The 16,929-nt window shown below is 43.8% G+C and overlaps 2 protein-coding genes, 1 long non-coding RNA gene and 1 pseudogene across 4 annotated transcripts in view; 3 read left to right on the forward strand and 1 right to left on the reverse strand.

The window, feature by feature from the left end:
* The window catches only part of LOC308080183 (oxysterol-binding protein-related protein 9-like), a 63,081-nt pseudogene extending 54,799 nt beyond the window's left edge, over nucleotides 1-8,282 (reverse strand). The window contains exons 1-2 of the transcript in view: nucleotides 8,272-8,282; nucleotides 7,195-7,343 (exon numbers count right to left, since the gene is read on the reverse strand). The product of the transcript in view is annotated as an oxysterol-binding protein-related protein 9-like (transcript). The remainder of the gene's footprint in view (nucleotides 1-7,194; nucleotides 7,344-8,271) is intronic.
* LOC308080867 overlaps nucleotides 1-16,929 on the forward strand; it is a 567,320-nt gene that overhangs the window by 399,616 nt on the left and 150,775 nt on the right. The window lies entirely within an intron of this gene.
* Nucleotides 9,420-10,577, forward strand: LOC308080184 (3-hydroxyisobutyryl-CoA hydrolase, mitochondrial-like; the record flags this gene model as incomplete). Its single annotated transcript, XM_080421960.1, has 1 exon — nucleotides 9,420-10,577. The coding sequence occupies one exon, from the start codon at nucleotides 9,420-9,422 to the stop codon at nucleotides 10,575-10,577; it is 1,158 nt and encodes a 385-aa protein (XP_080278086.1).
* LOC308080185 (mitochondrial pyruvate carrier 1-like) lies at nucleotides 14,104-14,444 on the forward strand (the record flags this gene model as incomplete). Its single annotated transcript, XM_080421961.1, has 1 exon — nucleotides 14,104-14,444. Exon 1 carries the CDS (start codon nucleotides 14,112-14,114, stop codon nucleotides 14,442-14,444), a length of 333 nt encoding a protein of 110 aa, XP_080278087.1. The 5' UTR covers nucleotides 14,104-14,111.

A 16,929-nucleotide genomic window follows, 5' to 3' on the forward strand; every position in this document is an offset into this window, starting at 1 on the left:
GGGAAATTCGTCTATTATAACCGATGCAAAGTTATTTTTTTCTCTACTACTAGTCATTGTAGAGTCTCATGATAGTCAAACATGCGCTGAAACTTCCTGCGAGGCTACCGTTAATGGCGAACGATTTAACACTGGTTGCTTGTTTCCAGAACCTGGCAACACGAGTTGCCAGGTTCTGGAAAGAAACAAGCAAAGAGTAAAAATACTTAAAAGTTGTAAAAATTAGTAAAAAATACTTTTTATTTACTTTAAAGTATTTTTTACTAATTTAGACATATTGGCTACCATTAGAATTTTTTTAATAATTTGTACTTTTAAACCTTTTGAACCTTTCAAACCTTTAGAACCTTTCAAACCTTTAGAACCTTTCAAACCTTTAGAACCTTTCAAACCTTTCAAACCATTCAAACCATTCAAACCATTCAAACCTTTAGAACCTTTAGAACCTTTCAAACCTTTAAAACTTTTAGAACCTTTAGAACCTTTCAAGCCTTTAGAACCTTTCAAACCTTTCAAAACATTCAAACCATTCAAACCTTTAGAACCTTTAGAACCTTTCAAACCTTTCAAACCCTTCAAACCCTTCAAACCTTTCAAACCCTTCAAACCTTTCAAACCCTTCAAACCCTTCAAACCTTTCAAACCATTCAAACCTTTAGAACCTTTAGAACCTTTCAACCCTTTCAAACCTATAACACTACTAACACTATCAATACTCAATACCAGCAACATTCTTAGCGATCCCATACTGTTTCTTCAGGAACAGTACTTTCTAGTTCATTATTATTATCAATCATTATTACCCTTATCATTAGTATTGTTATTATCACTTAGAACACTATCAATACTTAACACATTCCCTACCATTGATGGAGATCTCCGTCAATTAAAAAATTATATATATTTTTTTGAAATTACGCTAGAGGGCGCTCTTCCCCAACCTATGAATGATAGAGAATGACTGCGAGAGAATGAGAGAAACAGAAATGACATCCTTATAAACTGTCTGTCCATCCACTCCCATGTTATGAGATTTAGAAAAACACATCTAGCTCGGATTTCGTATTTCTTTGATGAAAACGAGTCATGTTCAACTGCCGATTACAACAGAACGGACGACCAGTGACTGCTTTTCAACTGCTGTCCGTACAGCAGTGAAAAGCATAAAAGAAAAAATCTGATTTCTCATACTCGCTCCCTATGGGCCGAAGTCCAGACTGATACTGGGGAGGAACGTGAGAGTGAATCCACGTTATCAGTCTGGCCAATGCCAGGTTGGAAGAGACCCTCCGCCTCCCCCCGACAGCTTTTGTTTACATCCGTGTGCACATCGTGGCCTCTGTGGCTCTCCGTGGATCGTCAAAATAAGGTAAAAACGCCGGCAGCAGTGGATGAATTAATAGAACGTATTAATACTATTACTTAGCTTAGAGCTTTATTCCAACAATACAATCAACGATAACGTCACAGAACATTTATACATGGAATTTCACTGGTTGTGGTAGTGTGTTTGTGTGTGTGTGTGTGTGTGTGTGTGTGTGTGTGTGTGTGTGTGTGTGTGTGTGTGTGTGTGTGTGTGTGTGTGTGTGTGTGTGTGTGTGTGTGTGTGTGTGTGTGTGTGTGTGTGTGTGTGTGTGTGCGCGTGTGTGCGTGCGTGCATGTGTTCTGCTACTAACTTGGTGGTCAGTGGGCGGGCCAGCAGCACACATCATCCACCAGGGAGCAGTAGATTGGTACCAGATGTGTCCCAGGACACCACAAGTGTTGTGGATTTGGACTCTTTGGTCTGACCTCTGTGACCTCTGACCTCCGCGATCAAGGGTCACAGGGGCACGCAAGCCTCGACGCCACGACAAGGCAGAGTCCATGTGGAGGGAGGGTACAAGCTTGTAGATCTGCTATTTTTGAAAAATCATGAAAATGTGTGCAAGTCTTTGCTTCTGGGGGGTCCCTGGAACAAAATATCGTCGGCGACCAAATACATAATTTTGGGGGTCCTTGACATGAAACAGTTTGAGAACCACTGATTATAGCAACGTACTTTTAAAAAAAAAAAACTGTTAGGATTTAGAATCCCCAGAAGCAAAGATTTGAGTACAAATGTTCGCTTTAAAAATTATATATTCAAAAATATGCACACAAAAAAAATAAGCTAAATTAGCAGATCTACAAGCTCATTCAAGATGCTCCTTGAAATTAAAAGGTTTGAGAACCACTGTGCTACACTAAATGGAACAGAGCCTTCATTAGAACCACTGTGCTACACTAAATGGAACAGAGCCTTCATTAGAACCACTTTGCTACACTAAATGGAAGAGAGCCTTCATTTGAACCACTGTGCTACACTAAATGGAACAGAGCCTTCATTAGAACCGCTGTGCTACACTAAGCACCATGGATGACAGGTAAGCAACAGAGGAACGTTTCGGCCTCACAGGCCTTCCTCAGCGTGTGTGAAGCATACAAACTCAGTGTCACTTTATAAAGGGGACCCCGCTGGGGTTCAATTCCCTGTGGTGTCCTGCTGATTGCATTTACATGTTAAAAGTGTACTATAAAGTATGTATGTCTATCAGTCCCCGTCAGTACCTGTCAGTCCGTCAGTCCCCTCAAATCATGAATGCAGTGTCCGATTGCCATCAAAGGCCTAAGAAGAAATGGCACCCTGCTTCTTTACTCTGAAGCATGAAGTCTAACATCCAGAAACGACACTTAAAAGCACTAAAAGAAACATGTTTAAATGTGTGGAGGTGCCGTAGGGCAGCCAATCGTTTCATTTACCAGCTTCTGCTGTATTTTAAGCTGTATGCGATTCATATCAGCTGCGAAATCAAACCTACCAACTGGTTATTTGCTCTGCGCCGTTTCACTGATGTTGTCCAATAATATTTTAGAATCTCATCCTCAACCACAGACAGTGCTAAGGAGAAAATGGTGAAATCAGGTGGGGCAGTGTAGGCAGGCCATCAAAGCCACTGTGGCCGTGCGGGGCATCTATTTCTTCGAGGGGCACAAGGCCAAACAGAGGGGCAACGAGAGCCATGGCCATCGTGGCAGCCATGAAATTCCTGCCCTGGTCTCGATTATTAAATGAATCGAAGAAGTTGGCAATATGCAGCCGTACTTTCAAACCTTAAAAAGTAGACTAGATAGAAAACACACACATCACTACACACATCCTACACACAGATATGGAAAGATTTCGTCCTATACCATCTCTCACAATTCTAACTCTGCCACACACGCACACAGCTACTTCTGATTTATACTTATTTGTGCACCTGTTGTGCTCCTAACATAGCAGATCTCCAAGAACAGCTATGCAGATCTGCAGAGTCAATCTGCAATGTGTTGTGAGCTTGCAGATCTGCAATTTTAGGTGTGCGACCTCGGCACACAACAAAGAGTATAAAGCTGCCAAAAGCACTCCGGCAGAAAGTCTCACTGTGATGTGTGTAAATATGTCGGAGTGTTTTCATGAGGCAATGAGGCGCAGTGATTCACAGCCGGCCCAAACGCGGTCGCACAGCACTCTCCTGTGTGCTCTAAAAAGCCTTTGAATCATATCCCAGATCACGTCTCTATCCGTTCCCCGTGATGACGGTGTCTGATATTAGTCATGACACCTAAATGAATGGCGATCGTAATTCATCGAGATTTGCAATTATGTGTTGTGATTCAGTGTACAACAGGGAAGAAAAAGAAAAAGAGAGTGGAACTTTGTCGCTTTGAACCTGGAATGGACTGAAAGTGGGCACGTGAAAAAGCGCTGCTGCACGGCCTGCAAACATAGGGAAAATGCATTCTATTATGCTGCCACCAAAATGTGGAATGCCTCGAAATCGAATCGAAAGACATTAAAGATCTCGACTCCCTACCCAAACTCAAAACTAACTAATAAAAGAAAGGCTGAACCTCAAATACAATAGGGCTTATTAGAACACCTTGGAACAAACACATTGGTAGTAGCATCCTCTACCCCCCGCCCCCACCCCTCATTTTTCTGTAAATATACCTTTTGCTGCTACTGGCGCTTTTACCGATATATTGTATTGCATGTATTGTATGCAGTGCTTAATTTGTAAATTATTAGGTGCCGGAGCTCCTAAAAGACCTCCTAATGACCTAAAATAAAAACGTACTGTATGTGCATCTGAGGTGACGGAGCACCTTAGATTTCCCAAAGCTCTGGTACAAATTAAGCCCTGATTGTATGTCTTATTGTGAATTGAGTACAATGGGCCCCTAGGGCTTTTAGCATAACTTTTGACTATTAATATATTATTCAATCAATCATTCAATCAATCAACATGGCTTCTGGATTTCAGGCAGGGCTATTGTGCTTCATCCACCACACTTCGACCTCCCCACCAACCGGAGAGCCCGATCCGGACGAACGCCCAATGTATACCATCTGGATTCAGACCCGGTCGTCTCACATGGGAAACAAAATATCTGCCACTCATGATGAGTGAGATATTTGGTGGAGGCAGGGCAGGGCTCCTCTGCTAGATTCCAAGAACACTACTCACATCTCCTTGTGGATTTGACTTTGAGGCTCACAATTCTGTTGCAGGGGAAAAGGCTTCCCGTCAAATGAGCTTGTTGTTGTTGCTGTTGCTACAGCTGAGTAGTTTTTTTCCACAGCAATGTCAGTGGGGGGTTCATTGCGTGGGTGTGCAATGGCAAAAGGAAATACAAATGCTGGCATAACAACCTCTCGTTAATTGTTCTACCTGATAAGTGCCCTCAATGGGCCATAGTCAAACAGCTCATGAAACCTCAAGAGACGCACACACATTGCTGTAATATGATCACAATACTGCAGGTCTAGGGTTAATACTAAAGAGTGTTTGCTGACATTACATATTGCACTAAATATAATTGGCCTACTCTATGTACACAATGGACGCCAGTCCACGTGCATGTCCATATAGTGTCCATTAAATCAATCCTCGTACTGTTCTATTGTGTCCAACAGTGCATTATAAAATGATTGTTAGATTACTAGAGCAGTGCCCGTTCAGGGCGTGGCCTTTTGAGGCGTGTGCTCATTCTGGCCAAAGTGCTTGGCTCCCGGTATTGCTGGGTGGAACAATACCATGCCCGTTCGGAGCAATTATTACCTCATTTTGAGCTTACCTAATTTCTCCTACCTCAGGTATAGCAGAAATGGCATTGCAGCTGCAACCATGATGCTTTGCCGACTGCATGCCGTTATCGTCATTACGGATATTTACCTACAGTAGCAACTCTCCTCCTCTACTGCAATTGGATAATTGTGTGGGGCTTAAAATACACATCGCCCTCAAACCCCTTCAAAAGACAGCTTTGTCAGCACCGTGAATCTTAAAGTACGAAAGTTCACATAACATTGTGAGATGACAAAAAATGAGCGACACAGATACCTGGGGTCCAAGCTTAAAGCAGTGATCAAGCAGCTTCTCCACTCATTCATCCACATAAAAGCTTTGAAACACTGAGCCAAGTTCTGCCTTACATTTTTGGGGAGTGTGTGTCGGATAGGTGGGTGCACTTACTTCCAATATTTATTGACACAATAAACCCAAACATAACCTCATATTCCTAGAATGTCCTCCCTTGAAACTCCCCCTGCAGCTCTTCTGCAACTGCACCAGAGATAGCTAGCAGGCAATTTGCACCTGTTGTACGGTTCATGACTTAACATAAATTGCAAATCACACTTTTACAGTAGTGTGATCTGACAACGCTATACAAAGAGTGGATGAGTACGCTTATTATTTTTCCTTATCTGAAGAATAGTAACAGCTGTTCTGCTACGGTACCAACATTTGCTGCTGAGTCAAATGTTATGTTCCCGGGGCAGTGGTTACAAAGGTACAGCCCAGGGATTTTTAACCCCTTCAATCCGGAAAACGCATTTCAGATTTATTTGGCTATTAAAAAATAGCAGATACATAAGCTCATAGCCGCGCTATGAGCTTGTAGATCTGCTATTTTTGAAAAATAGTGAGCATTTGCAGATATTCAAGCTCATAGCGCGGCACCGTGCCGCGCTATGAGCTTGAATATCTGCTATTTTTGCAGATATTGAATGGGTTAACACCACTGGCCAGGTAGGCCAGTGGAAAATTACTTACTGTCAGCCCCTCCGTATTCTGGGGAAAACCTTCAGAGAAAATAGCAGATCTACAAGCTAAGGGGTTTAAGTGCTATATGAGCTGGGCAACGGTTTTCAATCCTCTTGCCAGGACTGCATTTTCTTTTCAGAAAAGAAAAAAAAAGATTGATCTGGCTGGAAGCGTTGGCTTACCAGAGAGTCTGGTGGTTTGCCAGTCTCTCTTATCACCGACGACAGGCTAGGACGCTTTCTCGCACTTGGCTTGAAGGGGGGCTTTCGATGTAAGATACTGAAACCCATGCTACTCCGTGGGGCCAAACCTTGGGCCCGACCATGATTAACCCTATACCGGTTGCATGCATGAATTCTACGTGTGTATTTGTGTGTGTGTGCGTGCGTGCGTGCGTGCGTGCGTGCGTGCGTGCATGCGTGCGTGCGTGCGTGCGTGTGTGTGTGTGTGTGCGTGTGTGTGTGCGCGTGTGTGCGTATGTCAGAGGTGGAGTTAGTTGGGGTTGGGGGGGGGGGGGGGGGGGATTTCGGGCGGCCTAACGTATACAAACCCCAAACACTTCCTTCCTCGTGAAGCTCAACGCATCGATCAATCACAGTAGGGAAACGGAACCCATTCCTGATTGCAATCTTAACCCATTCAATCCAGAAAAGCATCTCTGTCATTTTAGATTTGTTTGGTATTCAAAAATAGCAGATGTACAAGCTCATAGCGCGGCTATGAGCTTGTAGATCTGCTATTTTTGTAAAACAAACATTTGTAAAATATTTTGTTCCAGGGACCTCCAAAAGCAAAGATTTGAGTTACAAATGTTCGCTTTAAAATAATAAACATTCAAAGATTTGCACAAATGTTCAAGATTTTTCAAAAATAGCAGATCTACAAGCTCGTAGCGTGGCACTCGGTGCCACGCTATGAGCTTGTGTATCTGCTATTTTTGAATAGCCAAAGTATAAAATAATGGTTGTAGCTAAAATCTAAAATGACACAGATGCGTTCCCGGATTGAATGGGCTAAAGCCAATCTAGCTTTGGCGTCTGCGGGGTTATACTGCAGAGTTCTCCGCTTCTCTTCACCATACCTCCGCGGTGCCAGGCGAGATCAATCAAGGCCCGGCGCCGAAGCGCTCGGAAGGAAGGGGAGTTGCGACCCGGCAGGTCTGCTGCGGGAGGATGATAGTAAGCTGAGCGGACAGTTTCCAGCCTGCCTCCACTCTCCAGGTGGCCCGACCTGGACTGGACCGGACAGCCCAGGGAATAGAGATGAGCAGCGGGATGGCGAGGGACTGCCCATGACCACAGTACGTGTGTGTGTGTGCGCGCGTGCGTGTGGGCGGGTGCTTGTGTGATGGAGTCTGTAAGTGTGTGTGTGTGTGTGTGTGTGTGTGTGGTACTCAGGTAATAGAGTGGGATTTCTGTGTGCATGTGGCACGTGTACACCAGCATGTGAGTGATAGAGTGGGGGCTGGTTTTGAGTGTGTGTGAGTACTTTCCTGTATTGGGCTGCGTGCGTGCGTGCGTGCGTGCTTAGATGTGCATGTGTGACTGCATGGTGAAGTAAGGAATGGCGTGTGCAGGGTATGTTTCGATACACCTCAAAATGAAATACAGTTTATTAGGGATGTCACGATTTCATGATACGATACACGATAACGGGCTCACGATTATGATTCGATACGATATTATAGCAATACCAGTCCATACCCGGGGATACACACAAACCAACTCTTGCTTAATTAATAATACATATAATAAACTTTTTTCCAAAAGTAATTTTCAAAGACAAAGTTACAAAGTGCTTTGCACACAGAAAGAAATAAAATTATACCAGAGCTGAACAGCTTAAGGGATAGATTAAAGCAAGGTATATGAATAAAGTGACATAAAAATAGGAGCACCATGAAGGAGGGCCAAACAGAGGAAGACAAGAACATACAAATCCTTGCTTAATAGAATATAATAATAAAATGTAAAATATCTCTAAAGACTAGTAGAGATATCAAGATGATACAACATTAAAAGCAACTTTGTAAAAATGTGTTTCAAAGTGAAGCAGTTCTCACTATCATCTGCAACCCACAGCTTTTCAGAGAGCAGATACACACTGAGATGATAGTAAGTGATCATAATACTGCATTTTACATATAACTCCCACTAACCTCTGAGTCATGATGTTGTCATCTCAACTTCACAAACCAAAAGTATAGTTATTTCCAACACAACAGCTTGAAAAACAAATCCATGATACCAGATAGGTTGCTTGTCAAATATTTGTATGCAACTTAGGTCTATTTGAATGCACAAAAATGCACAGAAATGCAGCATATTGCTTTGATGCAAGGCAACGTTAGAAGTAGGTCAACAAAGCTTGTTGAATGAGCTTCAGCTGTGGGCATGTTACAACAGGCAAACTACATGTACTCCAAATGTTTACGCTTCTGTCTTTTATGTCTGTGTCTTGTGTGTATTCAGTTGAATGTCTGTAGATATCAAGTACTGTGGGCTACTCAAGAAAATAAATAGCTTCTCCCTTCTCACTAAACTGAGGTGACTAGTCAGTTTTGTTTCTCCCGAATAGTCCCTGAATGGGATGGAAGACAGTCAGTGATGATAACTAAATAATGATTACTGCGTTTATTGTATTAAGCTTAATGCTTTATATAACACACCATATGCCAGTGGCTCTCAGTGCTGTCCAGGGACCCTCAGGATACCTTGACGGGATTGCAAATGGACCCTTACAGGCCTGTAACTCTGAGAGTATACATGTTGTACACTCTCACAGCTGTGAGGTCCTTTAAATTACAAAGTTTGAGAACCACTGCCATAAGCAATCCAGTAACTTTCACCAGAAGATGATAACAAATATTGTGGTAATATAGTATAAGTTTTAATAGTGATTACAAAATGCGCAGTTTATGCCCATTGCCCAAATATGGACATGCCAAGATTTGGATTAGTAGATCATGCCCAAATATGGACATGCCCGGCATCAGCAAAAATCAGGCCTTGGCCTCGCCTCCACAGATTCTTGGATTTATAGTTAGAGAAGAATAGAAGAAAATCCTAGCCAGGGTACCCAGCGTTGCCTGGGTGGGAGAAATAGGCACACAATACGTATATACTGTAGGCCAGTCTATGACGTCATCATCCTTGACCTCAGTACTATGACATCGATGTCAGACATCTGGACACACTTTCAGCCCGCCTGCCCACAGGAAGTAAACATTAAGCAGAGAGCAAAGGTTCAACTTTGAGTGAGCAGGCTGCTGCAGGCAGTGGACAGATAACTACTGTGAGATTAAACATGTCATCCACAATTTTTAAGACTTATCACGGACTCGGGGCCATCTGCAGATGGAAAGGAATTCAAGGACACATGATGTCCAGCCAGACGGTTCCAGAGGTTCTGCTGCAGAGAGTGGGTTGTGCTGGAGTCATCACTCTGAACAGACCGAGAGCCCTGAACGCCCTGAACCTAGACATGATCCGACTCATCTACCCCCAGCTGATGAGATGGGAGTCAGACAGTGAGACAGACATAGTGATCATTAAAGGAGCGGGGGGTAAAGCATTCTGCGCTGGAGGAGACATTAGAGCGGTGACAGAAGCGGGGAAGGTCGGTGATCCCCTGGCTCAGGACTTCTTCCGTGAAGAGTACATTCTCAACAACGCTATAGGTAGTTATACGAAACCGTACATTGCCCTTATTGATGGAATAACTATGGGAGGGGGTGTGGGTCTGTCTGTGCATGGACAGTTTCGTGTTGCAACGGAGAAGACTCTCTTCGCCATGCCAGAGACTACCATCGGGCTGTTCCCTGATGTGGGAGGAGGCTACTTCCTGCCCAGGCTACAGGGGAACCTGGGACTGTTTTTGGCCCTGACAGGCTTCCGACTGAAAGGACGAGATGTTCAGAGAGTAGGGGTGGCAAGTCACTTTGTAGAGTCACACAAGATACCAGACCTGGAGAGGGATCTAGTGGAACTGAAAGCTCCTTCAGCTGAAGATGTTTATAGTCTACTGGACACTTACCAGAGGCAGAGCAGTCTGGACGCTGACAAGCCTTTTGTCCTGGCACAGCAGGTACACGACATAGACAGGCTGTTCTCTGCCAGAAGTGTTGAGGAAATCTTTCACAACCTGAACACAGCTTCCAGTTCCAGTTCCACGTTCGCTTCGCGTTCGATTGAGACCCTGTCCAAGATGTCTCCCACATCCCTGAAGATCACCTTCAAACAGCTGCAAGCTGGAGCCTCCCTCAGTCTTCAGGAGGTCCTGAAAATGGAATACAGACTCAGTCAGGCGTGCATGAGGGGCAGTGACTTCTATGAAGGAGTCAGGGCTGTGCTGATCGATAAGGACCACAGTCCCAGATGGAAGCCGTCTTCTCTGCGGGACGTGACAGATGTCAGTGTGGAACAGTGCTTCTCCTCTCTGGGAGACAAAGACCTTCATCTCTGAACACCAAACACCACGTCCCTGTCGCCGCAGCAATCCGTCAATCTGTCTGTCACCACAATACCTTCTCAAAACAGCTCTTCACTTCTTTTAATTACAGATGTGGGGGTTATCCAAAATGTGAAGGGGTTCAAATTCACATTAACCTGTCTATGATGCACCAATCAGCCAAGAGCAACATCTGTCACAGTTAGAATATTCATAAGTAAGTGCGTAAATAATTCCTGTGAAAGTGATGAGCATCTGTGAAGGACATAACAAATTCCAGTGATGAGGAAACGTTAACACAATAGCATGGAGAGCTGATCAAAATAAATAACGTTGGAGGACACATTGTAGTTTCTTACTTTCTTAAGAAGAGTAACTGTGCGAATCTGCCTTGGATTTAGACATTAGCTGTATCCTAACTCAGGGGTCACACTTCAAAAGCTGCATTTGAAGGCTGATTACATCACAGCAGCGATTACATCAAAAGCACCCTTCAAAATGCTACTCTACTTTCCCCCAATTTGAAGGCTGCATCTAATGCACACTTCAGCATAGCCTACTTCCTAGAACCCTTTTCACATCAACCACAGGAGCAGTAGTACTGAATTGAGAGCAAAGCTTGATGGCAAACATGATCTCACTGCTTTATCGTGTGTTGTATGTTGTATGACAAAGTATGTTTTTTTCTTTCTTTAACATACGTGGAAACATGGTGATAGAAGGTTTCTGCCCGACAGCATTGTTATATTTCCCCTAGCTGATGACGGTTGATGTGAAATATATCAGTGTTATTCATTGTATGCTGCACTGAGTGTGTTTACCATGATGTAGTATGTCAGTCATCTAGGTCTGTATAGTAGTGTGTAGTAGAGTCTGGGGACCCCCAGGGGTCATTGAGGGGGTGTCAGGGGGTCCCCAACAAAATTGGTTAATACACTGTAAGAATCAAAAACGGTGTAAACACTTTAACTTAAAGGGATATTTCACTTTCAAAAAAACTTTGGGTCATTTTATCGTCTACTCAGGCTTTTGTGAGCCCCCCAGACAGTTTTTAAGTTGCTTGATTCAGTATTTAGATATTTGATAATCATTTTATTAGACACGCCCCCTTCCTATACAAACCCATTATAACTTCAAACTCCACTTTAACCCGTTAGATTCATCAAAAACACCCGTCCTTGGTTCTGCTGACTCACCCTGCCCTCCTAATACGTGAGGGGGCCGTGGTTTTTCGATTACTTTTTTCATTTATTTTATTTTATTTTTTTATTGTATTTAATTTTTTTCATTTTCCAAAAAAAATCGTAAAAATAAATGAAAAAAGTAATCGGAAAAACATGGCCCCCTCGCGTATTAGGAGGGCAGGGTGAGTCACCAGAACCAAGGACGGGTGTTTTTGATGAATCTAACATGTTAAAAATGGAGTTTGAAGTTACAATAGGTTTGTATAGGAAGGGGGTGTGTCTGATAAAATGAATGTCAAATATCTAAATACTGAATCAAGCAACTTAAAAACGGTCCGGGGGGCTCACAAAAGCCTGAGTAGACGATAAAATGACCAAAGGTTTTTTTGAAAGTGAAATACCCCTTTAAGATATCGATTACAAGGTAGAATTGTACCCCTTTATAACTACAGCAGAATACCTGACCCCAAGCAACACTCCAGCTGTAAACAATATACCTCAACTATGCCAGTAGACAGACTGTACCATATTAACATCTTAGAAAACATATCCATCTGTGAAACCTACACAGTGTAATGCTGTGTCGGATATCTCCATAATGACCGTTAAATGTCCAATATGTTCTTTCTTCTCTGCAGACTGTTACTTAACTTCTCTACAGATTAACAATTTATCAGAGTTGAACAAGAAGATGAGGCGGTAACTGTTATGACCGGTGTGTGTGACCCAAGCGCACAGCAAAGGTTAGGTGAAGCCCGAGGGCGTATTTATTGAAAGTCTTTTTGGAGGCGGAGTTGGTGTGGGATGGTGGCTCCGCAGGTTGGCACAACTCAGCTTGGCACTCATCCGGAATACTGGAGAGGAGAAGAGAGGAGAGGCAGGGTTAGTGAAAATAACCACCACAGGAGATCAACAGAAGGCTGGAGCTGCAACTGCGTGAAGTTGAACAGCTTGGCAAAATAGCTGTGTAAACCTTAACAGTAAACTTGCTCTACGACTTAACAATAACTGTACTTTACCGTACGCGTTGACAGGTTAAGCTCTGGCGGGGAGTGACGTGCAGATTGTACAATGGAAGACAGGTGCGCTGAGTTGAGCCGTGGAGTAGTCAGTGAGGGGGGAGGGGGCGTGCAGGGTGTGAATGTGAAGGTGAGGAGGAGCGAGCCGTAACAGTGACACAGACACAACTGACAATGAAGAGTTGTTAGAGGAAAAGAAAAAGTAAGGTAAAACAAAAATAAAATCAAATGCTTTTTCATATCCACATGAATGGTGTGGCTCCAATTTGGATTTCTGACTCAGCGCCAAAGTGCATCATGAACTTCGTGACCAGCCTGTGATGTCAGTCATCTGTGACGACAGTAGTCTATGACGTGTGAATTTGGGGCAAGGTTTCAACCGATTTGAGCCCCAGCATTGACTTTGATTATAAATTTGAAGATGACATTTCGAAAGTATAAAACATATCGTCTCTGTCGGGTGGAAACCTCTATGTACTTTTCATCATTCAAATTCAAAAATAGCAAAAGTAGCATATCTACAAGCTCAACACGTCGCTTCGCGCAGCGTTTCGAGCTTGCAGATCTGCTACTTTTGATGCTTTTGTGTGACGCTATAGTATGATAAAGTAGGGAGTTAATTTACGAAAAAACACAAAGAGGTTAGAATATGGAGATTGGAGGTTTCTGCCCGACAGCAACGATATGTGATTTACTGGACTACTGGCAGCATGTATACACTGGACTGATTTGTCCATCAATGGACACACACAAACCATCCCATAAGCAGCTAGCCTCTTGCATAAGCCATGGTGTTGGCAAAAAATGCCTATGACCTTTCCCCTGTATGATAACAAACTGCTATGGAGAGTTTCAGCCCAATCCCACCTGAGGTGGTGGCACATAAAAGACAACAAACAGACTTCAACTTAATAGAGATGTAATGTTGAGTAACATTTAAAATAACTACATTATACTAGACCGGTGCCCATCTACTCAGGGAACAATGTAAATCGAAGCACGATGCAAGTTGAGAATGCTTGCCCGGTTATGCAATACCAGTTGTACCCGTTAAGAGTACCCAATGCCGTACCTGCGGGCACTCGGAGCAATGCGAATCCTCCGATCCAAATATGGATGTCTTCCACTGCAGGGCCCAAATATGGAAATCCACATCTCAGCAAGAAATGTATAAAAAGGAACAGATCTAGCCCTCACAGCGTAGAAGAGCAATCGCTAAAGCAGAGACAGAGATAAATACTTGTCCCTGTCGTCACACATACCAACAGTCTAAACTGAATTCTGTGTTTCACACAATATACTGCCACCAATATTGATCTAAACTCACTGTCTCACCAACCTAAAACATGGCGGGAGCTCTTGCACGGAAAGCTGTCAATCACCTGAAGAGCAAAGAATTCAGGGGATATTTGATGAGCACACATTTCTGGGGTCCAGTAGCTAACTGGGGTCTTCCAATAGCAGCTATCGCAGATATGAAGAGGAGCCCTGAAATCATCAGTGGCAGAATGACCTTTGCTCTGAGCTGTTATTCGCTGCTCTTCATGCGATTTGCCTACATGGTGCAGCCCCGAAATTGGCTGTTATTTGCTTGCCATTTCACCAATGAGGCGGCACAGCTCACGCAGGGGAGTCGGCTGATCAGATACAACATGGAGAAGAAGATGGCATCTTTATAAGCCTAGTGCTCCCGTGCACTATTGTGGGAACCGGCAACGCAGTGAGGGGACCCTGTGACTACAACATCCACCTCAACCTAGACACCAAAACAAGTGCACCTAAACATCTTACGTGATCATCTTCATCTGCAATGCTGGTTGTCAACGTAGGATCTGGGACCCCCAGGGGTTCTTGAGGAGAGTTACGTATCTCTAACTCTGAGTTAAGGATTTTACAGTGTAGACTGGTCCCAGAGATACACACAAAATCATATCAAATGGGGGTCGGTCCGTGGCCTAATGCATATTTAACTGGGGGTCCTTGAAATTAAAGCTTTGAAGCTGTCTGATAATCACTTGGCTTCCCGGCCCGCCCAGTAATATGTGTTGAAGTGTCCCTGATCCAACCCAGCTAACTTATCCCCCCTGTGCGCTCATCATGACCATCTGAGCAGCCATCAGCTGGGTGAAGCTTAAACAGCAGAGCAACTCTGAGATCCACATGGAAGCCATCCTGTATCTCTGGCTTCATGTGATCAGACATCTGTGACATATAACTCCATATTTGAGCAAGGTTTCAGTCTGATCTGACCGTCATTCTCTTCCATTATGGAACTAAAATGTAAATATAAAAACTCGGGCGGTGCCTGCCCATCACGGTGGGTTTTGGGTTCGAATCCACCGTGGTGTATCCGGCTTTGTCGAGCGTCGGTACGAACACGATGGCCCTGTGGGTCGGGGTTGGTAACCTGGGCGGGGAGGGTGATATCACTGAAAGTATTCCTAGGGGCTGGGGCGGCACCTGTCAGCAGGGGGTGTTGTGCGGGAGGAGTAGGACGAAGGCTCTACGGCGTAGAGTTTACGCCCTCGCGGTGGGGGCTCCTCACTGGCAGGTGAGTCAGTAGGCTACAACAGCAGTGATAACACACAAATGTGTGTGGGGATGATATAATTGGCATTGCTAAATTGGGGATAAAAACATTATTAAAAGAAGAATATAAAAACAAAATGTGGGAGAAAAAGAAATGAAAATGCATGGAGGTACGTCCATGGCCTACTGCCAGTGTGCACAGGAAATGTACCGCTGATTGGTCCAGTGTTTTGCAGGATTAGCCCCGGACAGACAGGCAGCCAAGGCGGGGAAATCATACAACTCAACAAGTTCCAGGCAAATGGAACAAAAGAAAGGGGAAGACAAGGAGATATGTCTACGTCTACACCAAATAATATGGGCAAATATAGCCAATCTACAAGCTCACAACTTGTCACGTTGCAATGTGTTGAGAGTTTGTAAATCTGCTATTGTTCGCCCTGAAATAGGGGAATGCTGGGGTCAAAGGGAAGAAGGAAAATTGGGAGTGGGACAGGAAAATGACTGCAGTGGTGGAGCCCCTTAAAAATATATAAATGTTCTTTCTTTTTCTTTTTTGCTGGTCTGTCATGTTTAAAGGCAATTTTAAAGTGAGCAGTGGTAGAGATAGTAGAGATGACCTCTCGCACTCTGTCTAACTACAGTACATGACACACAGTAAAGTGTGACTGCTGCCCACACTTGGGATATGGACCAAAACTAGCCAATCGGGCACAAGCTGTCCATCCAGCTCATGGGATCTACACTACTAACCAATTGCAACGTTCCTATCATGCTCCTGTACCAGTAGCTACTGGTCAGTCATGCAGAAATGCAACACGCCGATGTCCAGACTGAAATGCCAACTCGTCAAAGTTTCATTGTAGTTCATAATCTATGCTTGTAAAAAAAGAAAAGAAAAAAAAAGAGGGGGTCTAATGACAGCGTGGCTTCTAGGCTCATTTGGTTAAGCCTGTTAGCCGTTTATTAAAAAACATCCAAATATGCTTATCAGCTTATTGGTTAATTTGCATAATAATAAATATGCATTTCTGCACCGGGAGGTTTACTACAGTAGTTCAGAGAGAGAGAGAGAGAGAGAGTGAGAGATAGAGTTTCCCCACCCTGCATTAGAATGGTGGAATGTTAACAGCCTCTGTGTGATCTCATTGTCCATTTCCCCAGACTGGCTACTATACAGTATGTACTGAATGTATTGTTTGAGTGTGTGCTCCGGGGATGCCTGTGCCATCGGAGGAGGAGCAGAATGCAGTATGTTGACATGTTAATCTTCTTTAATAAAACAATAGATTAACCTACAAGCAGCCACTAGCCTTCCCTGGCTTGGGTCAAGCTGTATAGGCTGCCTACCGCATTTGAGCTGTGCAGATTTTATCACTGCAAGATAAACTATGTGTTCGAGCGGGTGCGATTACATACAAAGTCAATGCAAAGACGCAACTTCCCTGGTTGGTCCCGGATGGATAAGGCATCAGAGCCAACAAAAAGAATCAAGATCTCTGTCGATTTTAGGTTGAGCAACTTTATATTCAGCCCAGACAGATTCCGAACCCTTGTTGTTAACCACATGAACCCTAGCGTCCCTATTCTAGGCATGTCATAATAGGCGAAAATAGCAGATCCACAAGCTCACAA

The sequence above is a fragment of the Gymnoscopelus braueri genome (assembly GCF_963280865.1).
Source record: "Gymnoscopelus braueri genome assembly, chromosome: 24".
Taxonomy (NCBI): Eukaryota; Metazoa; Chordata; class Actinopteri; order Myctophiformes; family Myctophidae; genus Gymnoscopelus; species Gymnoscopelus braueri.